This window comes from Chiloscyllium plagiosum, chromosome 2 (genome assembly GCF_004010195.1).
Source record: "Chiloscyllium plagiosum isolate BGI_BamShark_2017 chromosome 2, ASM401019v2, whole genome shotgun sequence".
Classification (NCBI taxonomy): domain Eukaryota; kingdom Metazoa; phylum Chordata; class Chondrichthyes; order Orectolobiformes; family Hemiscylliidae; genus Chiloscyllium; species Chiloscyllium plagiosum.
Genome location: NC_057711.1, coordinates 12716334 through 12724632, shown reverse-complemented (window position 1 = coordinate 12724632; position 8299 = coordinate 12716334). Strand labels below are relative to the sequence as shown.

Sequence of the window (8299 nt, the reverse complement as noted above, 5' to 3'; positions counted from 1 at the left end):
TGCTGGGCCTCTTGCTGAGATATTTGTACAATTGAGGTGCTGGAAGACCGGACGTTGGTTAATGTGGTGCCGCTGTTTAAGAAGGGTGGTAAAGAAAGCCAGGGAACTAGAAACCGGTGAGCCTGATGTTCGTGGTGGGCAAGATATTAGAGGGAATCCTGAGGGACAGGATTTACATTTATTTGGAAAGGCAAGGACTAACTAGGGATCGTCAACATGGCTTTGTGCGTGGGAAATCATATCTCACAAACTTGATTGTGTTTTTGAAGAAGTAACAAAGAGGATTGATGAGGTTAGAGCAGTGAACATGATCTATGTGATTTCAGTAAGGCATTCAACAAGATTCCTCATGGGAGACTGGTTAGCAAGGTTAGATTTCATGGAATACAGGGAGAACTAGCCATTTGGATACAGAACTGGCTTGAGGGTGGTGATGGAGTGTTGCATTTCAGACTGGAGGCTTGTGACCAGTGGTGTGCCACAAGGATCAGTGCTGCATTCATTACTTTTCATCATTTATATAAATGATTTGGGTGTGAGCAAAAGAGGTATAGTTAATAAGTTTGCAGATGACACCAAAATTGGAGGTGTAGTCGACAGCGAATAAGGTTTGAAAAATGTGGTGCTGGAAAAACACAGCAGGCCAGACAGCATCCGAGGAGCAGGAGAATCGACGTTTCGGGCATAAGCCCTTCTTCAGACATTTCCTGAAGAAGGGCTAATGCCCGAAACATCGATTCTCCTGCTCCTCGGATGCTGCCTGGCCTGTGGTGTTTTTCGAGCACCACATTTTTCAACTCTGGCACTCCAGCATCTGCAGTCCTCACTTTCTCCTAGCGAATAAGGTTTCCTCAGATTATAACAAGATCTTGATCAGGTGGACCAGGAGTGGCAGATGGAGTTCAATTTAGATAAATGCGAGGTGCTGCATTTTGGGGAAGCAAATTAGAGCAGGACTGATACACTTATTGGTAAGGTCCTAGGGAGTGTTGCTGAACAAAGAGACCTTGGAGTGCAGGTTCATAGTTCCTTGAAGGTGGAGTCACAGGTAGATAGGATAGTGAACAAGGCGGTTGGTATGCTTTCCTTTACTGGTCAGAGTATTGAGTACAGGAGTTGGGAGGTCATTGGTTGGGCCACTTTTGGGATACTGTGTGCAATTCTGATCTCCCTGTTATAGGAAGGATATTGAGAAACTTGGAAGAATTCAGAAAAGATCTACAAGGATGTTGCCAGGGTTGGAGGATTTGAGCTATAGGGAGAGGCTGAACAGGCTGGGGCTGTTTTCCCTGGAGCGTTGGAGGCTGAGGGGTGACCTTATAGAGGTTTATAAAATCATGAGGGACATGGACAGGGTAAGTAGACAAGGTGTTTCCCCCACATGGAGGAGTCTAAAACTAGAGGGCATAGGTTTAGGATGAGAGGAGAAAGATTTAAAAGGAACCTAAGGGGCAAGGTTTTCACACACACGGTGATGTGTATGGAATGAGCTGCCAGAGGAAGTGGAGGAGGCTGGTACAATTACAACATTTAAAAGGCATCTGGATGGATACATGAATAGGAAGGGTTTGGAGGGATATGGACCATACGCTGACAAATGGGACTAGATTTATTGAGGATATCTGGTCGGTATGGACGAGTCGGATGGAAGGATCTGTTTCCATGCTGCATATCTCTCATTATGACTCACTCTGCCACCAACTCATCATGAACCCTGGCTCCCACAATTGTGTTCTTTAGCCAGGTCCCTCTGTGGCTGTATTTCTGTAACATCATCAGCTTTATGTTTAACACTCCATTCAATCCAAACCCTATTAATATTGGTGCCACACAAATGCCAGGGAATGACCATCTCCAACAAGAGAGAATCTAACCAACGCCTTTTGACTTTAAATGGTATTTCCATCATTATTGATTATCCCACGGTTATCACTTACCAAAAACTGCGTTGCACTACTGTTTAAATACAGTGGCTACAAGAACAGGTCAGAGGTTAGGAATCCCACAGCAAGTAACTCCTGCCTCCCCAAAGCCTGTCCACCATCTACAAGGCACAAGTCATGAATGTGACTGAGTAACCACCCCCCCACCCCCAACTTGCCTGAATGGACCCAGCTCCATCAACACTCTTTCACCATCTGACTACAACACATTTGCACCAAATTCCCAGCTCTAATCCAAACTGAACAATGATCTAATTGAATACTCTTGTCCTGCCTGGGAGCCGACCTGCTTCCAACTGGAATGCCCTCTTTGAAAACCTCTACCTCCCCCTTTTCCTTCAAGAGTCTCTAGTACAATCCACAATGTCATTCTTGAAATGTACTCGGGGCTGTTGGGGCAAAACAGCAGCCAATTTGTATACAGCAAGCCTCCACAAATAAGCTCACAACTAAAAACACTGTGTCTGTTTGTGATCTTGATGAAGGAGTAAATAAAGGTGGGGAGTGTCGGCAGGCCATCCTGCTCTGCTTCAAACGCTGGCTGTGGGATCCTGTATGTGCACCCAAGAAGACAGGTTGAGATTTCATCTGAGGAGCATTGACAGGACAGCACTCGCTTGGTACTGTCTTGTCATTGCATTGTCCCAGGTTCAGAGTCAGCCTGGAGTACAGGTATCCCCCACTTTTCGAAAGTTCACTTTACGCACTTCGTTTTTACGAAGAACCTGCGTTAGTACCTGTTTTCGCTAACCGAAAGAAATCCGAAGATAATTTTCGCTTTTACAAAAAAATGGTGAAACTTTTCCCATATAAATTAATGCTTCTTCCCTTTACACCATTTTGGCTTACAAAAGATCCCTACTTTCGGATAGTGGGGGAAGCCTGTATTGTTTTCATATCATTTTGCCTTTTGGTCTCCCACATAATGTCCAGGCACATACAAGTGTGGAGTGTGCTGCCAGAGGAAGTTGTGGAGGCTGGTACAACTGCAACATTCAAAAGGCATCTGGATGGGTATATGAATAGGAAGGGTTTGGAGAGATATGGGCTGAGTGCTGGCAGGTGGGACTAGATTGGGTTGGGATATCTGGTCGGCATGGATGGAGTGGACCGGAGGGTCTGTTTCCGTGCCGTACATCTCTATGACTATGACTTGCTTCCTCATTCTCACCCTGTGAGAGCTTCCCTCTTACTTAATAAACATGACATTGATGCATTACCCACGAGTTCTGATTGTGACTCAACAGCAATAATCACGAGCCAGTGCCTCACTTTAACTCGATGATCAATCCTCTCTCTTTTCAGGTCCACCTGTCATCCTCAACATGTCTACCCGGGTTGTCAATGGCACACAGTTTACCCTTGTGTGTCACGTTCAAGGAGAGCCCTCTCCAAACATCATGTGGATCGATCCCCAACAGAGCAGACTGCCCGTGAATGCCAGCGATACTCCAGTTGTACGAGGCCCAGGGCGGTATCAGGTTGTGGGGGAGTTACATGACCCAAAGCTGGGAGGGAACTACACGTGTGTGACCACGAACACCTTCGGCAATTCCACGCAACTCATCTACTTTGCCAGCTTGACAGAAGGCCGATCAGTGCTCAAAGTAATCATCGGTGCCTTGGTTGGAAGCCTCCTTGCAATTGTTCTGATCGTTATTGCCCTCGCGTTCTGGTGGAGAAAGCAGGGTAGGTCATTGTAATTTAACAGCTGGGGATTTTACTGTCGGCACTTACATTGAGTTCAGGTTTGAAAATGTATCTGATTTGGGGTGTCATGGAACAATACAAAGGATCAGAGGTTTCCCACCTCAAGTGACACAAGAATCGTCACAAGAAAGGGGAGGGAACAGCAAGGGAAGAGGAAAAGAGAGGGAAAGGCCGAGTCAGGATGGTGAGCGGCTTGGAGGGGAGCTTGCAGGGGGTGGTGTCCCATGTATCTGCTGTCATAGAGACATACAGCACAGATACATGTCCTTCAGTCCACACTGACCATGATCCCAAACTAAATTAGTCCCATTTGCCTGAACTTGGCCCGTATCCCTCTAAACCTTTCCTATTTACGTACCTGTCCAAATGTTTTTTCAATTCTGTAATGTTGAAGCCTCCCCAAGAGCTTCAGTGGATAGGGGAGGACTCCCTACTGGAGTCTACTCAACCTTCCCTGGTTCTTTCCCTGAGATCGTTCAATTGCCTGGAAGAAAATTCTTACAAGTAGTCCAGTAAAGATTTGGCACATTTATTTAAACATCTACTACAGTATCACAGTTACAGACTAACAAGACACCAAACCCTAGTCTAAATAGAGGTTCTAAAACCTTTTACCAGCACTGACCAACCTCGCGCTCTCTCAGACTATTCCGAAAATGGCAGTCACCATCTTTAGTATTTATACAACTTTTGCCCATTAAACCTGTCAATCAAACTCATGCTGATGAACATGATGTCCTCCCCACACTCCTGCTGTGCTTGTGATGAACTTGTTAATCTTTTGATCCCATTACTAGAATCGTGATGATAAAACTGCCCTTGTACTGACTCGGGTGATGATATTAAGTGTTGATATCCCCTAAAGTTTGGTCACATACTCGTTACCTGTCCTTGTTTAAACCTGACAGTTTTTATATATGTCTTAAACCCTCATTGTTTTCCACCTCACATGCTTGGTCAGTAAACTCTTCCCTCCCCTTCCTGGACCTCTCCATCTCCATTAATGATGACCGACTTGACGCCGACATTTTTTACAAACCGACCGACTCCCACAGCTACCTGGATTACACCTCTTCCCCCCCTACCTCCTGCAAAAATGTCATCCCATATTCCCAATTCCTCTGCCTCCGCCATATCTGCTCCCAGGAGGACCAGTTCCACCACAGAACACACCAGATGGCCTCCTTCTTTAGAGACCGCAATTTCCCTTCTCACATGGTGAAAGATGCCCTCCAACGCATTTCATCCACATCCCGCACCTCCGCCCTCAGACCCCACTCCTCCAACCGTAACAAGGACAGAAAGCCCCTGGTGCTCACCTTTCACCCTTCGCATAAACCAAATCATCCGTCGACATTTCTGCCACCTCCAAACAGACCCCACCACCAGGGATATATTTCCCTCCCCACCCCTTTCCGCCTTCCGCAAAGACTGTTCCCTCCATGACTACCTGGTCAGGTCCACGCCCCCCCTACAACCCACCCTCACATTCTGGCACCTTCCCCTGCCACCGCAGGAATTGTAAAACCTGCGCCCACACCTCCTCCCTCACCTCCATCCAAGGCCCTAAAGGAGCCTTCCACATCCATCACAGTTTTACCTGCACATCAACTAATGTTATTTATTGTATCCGTTGCTCCCGATGCGGTCTCCCCTACATTGGGGAGACTGGGCGCCTCCTAGCAGAGCGCTTTAGGGAACATCTCCGGGACACCCGCACCAATCAACCGCACCGCCTCGTGGCCCAACATTTCAACTCCCCCTCACACTCTGCCGAGGACATGGAGGTCCTGGGCCTCCTCCAGCACCGCTCCCTCACCACCAGACACCTGGAGGAAGAATGCCTCATCTTCCGCCTCGGAACACTTCAACCCCAGGGCATCAATGTGGACTTCAACAGTTTCCTCATTTGCAGTCATTGTTTTTACCCAGTAAACTCTCTATTCAAACCCCCCTTTGTCTTTCCTTGTCGGTACTTGAAGTGATCTGTCAAAGCTTTTTGTTCTTCCTTAATGACTAATTGTCAACTTTCGTAGCTGCCTAAATTTGTTCTTGTACAGAGCTAACCGTTCTGCTTTACCCAGCAAAGTTATCTTACTTAATACTTTTTCCTTTTGCTTTATTTCTAATATTCTTTGGGTTCTTTAATTTTATGCTTTCCCTTCGTGTCCTTTCTCAGTGACTGTACCCTGCATCGACTACTTCCTCTAGCAGTTCATTCCAAATACGATCCACCCTCTGTGTGAAAAATTTGTCCCTCAGGTCCCTTTTAAGTTTTTCTCCTCTCACCTTAAAACCTAGTTTTGAACTCCCCTACCTGAGGGAAAAGGCCTTTGCTATTCATCTTATCCATGCCTCTCATGGTTTTATAAATTTTTATAAAGTCACCCCTCCGACACTCCAGGGAATAAAGTCCCGGCCCACCCAGCCTCTCCCTATACTCAAACCTTCCATTCCCAGTTAAATCCGTGTAACTCTTCTCTGCTCCCTCTCCAATTTATTTAAATCCTTCCCATAGAAAAGCAGCCAGAAGTGTACACAGTACTCCAAAAGTGGCCTCGCCAACATCCTGTAGCCACAAAGTGATGTCCTAACTCCTATACTCAGTGCTCTGATCAATGAAGGCAAGTGTGCCTAATGCCTTCTTCACCACCCTGTCTACCTGCGACTCCACTTTTCAAGGAATTATGTACTTGAACCCCATGGTCTCTCTGTTTGACGACTCTCCCCAGGGCCCTTAACTGTGTATGTCCTACCCTGGTTTGTCTTGCCAAAGTGCAACACCCCACATTTATGTAAATTAAACTCCAACTGCCACTCCTCAGCCCAATGGCCCAGCTGATCAAGATCCCATTGTACTCCGAGTTAAAAATCTCACAACGCCAGGTTATAGTCCAATGGTTTTTCTTTTGGAAGCACACTAGCTTTCGGAGCGCTGCTCCTTCATCAGGTGGTTGTGGAGTAGGATGTACTCTGAGATAACCTTCCTCACTGTCCACTGTGCCACCAATTTTGGTGTCATCTGCAAACTTACAAACCATGGTTCCTAATCTCACATCCAAATCATTTGTATAAATGACAAACAACAGCAGATCCAGCATTGATCCCTGTGGAACACTGGTGGTCACAGGCCTCCAGTCTGAAAAACAACCCTCTACCATCACCCTCTGTCACCTACCATCAAACCATTCCTCCCTGAATCCCATGTGATCTAACTTTACTAACCAGTCCACCATGGAAAGCCATGTCAAAGGCTTTACTAAAGTCTGTATAGACAACATCTGCCTCTGTACCCTCATACATCTTCTTGGTCACATCCTCAACAAACTCAGTCGTGTTTGTGAGACATGATTTCCCGTGGACAGAGCCATGCTGACTATCCCTAATCAGCCCTTGCTTTTCCAAATCCATGTCAATCCTGTGTCTGAGTCCCCTCCAATAACCTACCCACCATTGATGTCAGACTCACCTGTCTATGTTTCCCAGGCTTCTCCTTACAGTCTTTCTTCAGTAAAAGGACAACATTAACCAGCCTCCACTCTTCCTACACCTCACCCATGGCTGTAGATGATACAAACATCTCTGCTAGGAGCCCCACAATTTCTTCCCTAGCTTCCCACAACATCCTGGGACACCCTTGATCAGGTCTTGACCTTCTATTCAAAGTGGTTTTGGAAGGTGCTGTCTAAGTAGCCGTCATGAATTTCTGCAGTGCATCTTGGAGATAGTACACACTGCTGCTTCTGAGCGTCAGTGGTGAAGGGAGTGCATGTTTGTGAATGTGGAGCCAATCAAGCGGTGGCTGCTTTGTCCTGGATGGTGTCGAGCTGTTGTTGGAGCTGCACCAGGCAAGTGGGGAGGATTCCATCATCAGGGGAAGAATTAGTTGCTGCAGGATTCCTCATGTCTGACCTGCTCTTGTAGCCACTGTGTTTATATGGCGAGTCCAAACATTCAAATGAGAAAGTTTCCCAAACAAATTATTGACATTATAGTGAAAGCCTGCTACCTGAAATGTTTCAAATAATTTGTCCTTTTTCCTTCTTTCCAGGTACTGTGGTTTTTACCCCACAGAGAGAAAGGTATGACTCCGCCTTCTGCTATTAAAAGTGTTGCTGTGTTTTCTTAAAATGATTTCATTCTAACGACTTATGTGAAATTAATGTTTCATTGTCATATTCACCTCAAATGGAGACCTGCTCATCAGGAACTTGAAAATTACTTACACTCTTTCACGTAGAAAAGGAACTCTTTCATTCTGACCACTGCCAACTTGACTGGATTGCTTTATTATAAAGGAAGATTAGATAGGCCGGGCCTGTATCCTCTGGAGTTTACAAGAGTCAGAGGTGACTTAATAGTGACACACAAGACCCTGAGGGGAACTTGACTGGGTGGGTGTTGAAAGGATGTTTCCTCTTGTGGGAGAATCTCTTAAAATGATTTCATTCTAACGACTTATGTGAAATTAATGTTTCATTGTCATATTCACCTCAAATGGAGACCTGCTCATCAGGAACTTGAAAATTACTTACACTCTTTCACGTAGAAAAGGAACTCTTTCATTCTGACCACTGCCAACTTGACTGGATTGCTTTATTATAAAGGAAGATTAGATAGGCCGGGCCTGTATCCTCTGGAGTTTA

General features: G+C 45.9%; 1 protein-coding gene across 1 annotated transcript in view; it reads left to right on the top strand.

Moving 5' to 3' along the window:
* The window catches only part of LOC122565272 (sialic acid-binding Ig-like lectin 15), a 21402-nt gene extending 13627 nt beyond the window's left edge, over positions 1–7775 (top strand). The window contains exons 3-4 of the mRNA XM_043721058.1: positions 3249–3632; positions 7705–7775. Coding sequence (XP_043576993.1) covers positions 3249–3632; positions 7705–7760 — 440 coding nt within the window. The 3' untranslated portion in view covers positions 7761–7775. The remainder of the gene's footprint in view (positions 1–3248; positions 3633–7704) is intronic.
* Positions 7776–8299: the final 524 nt, after the last annotated feature.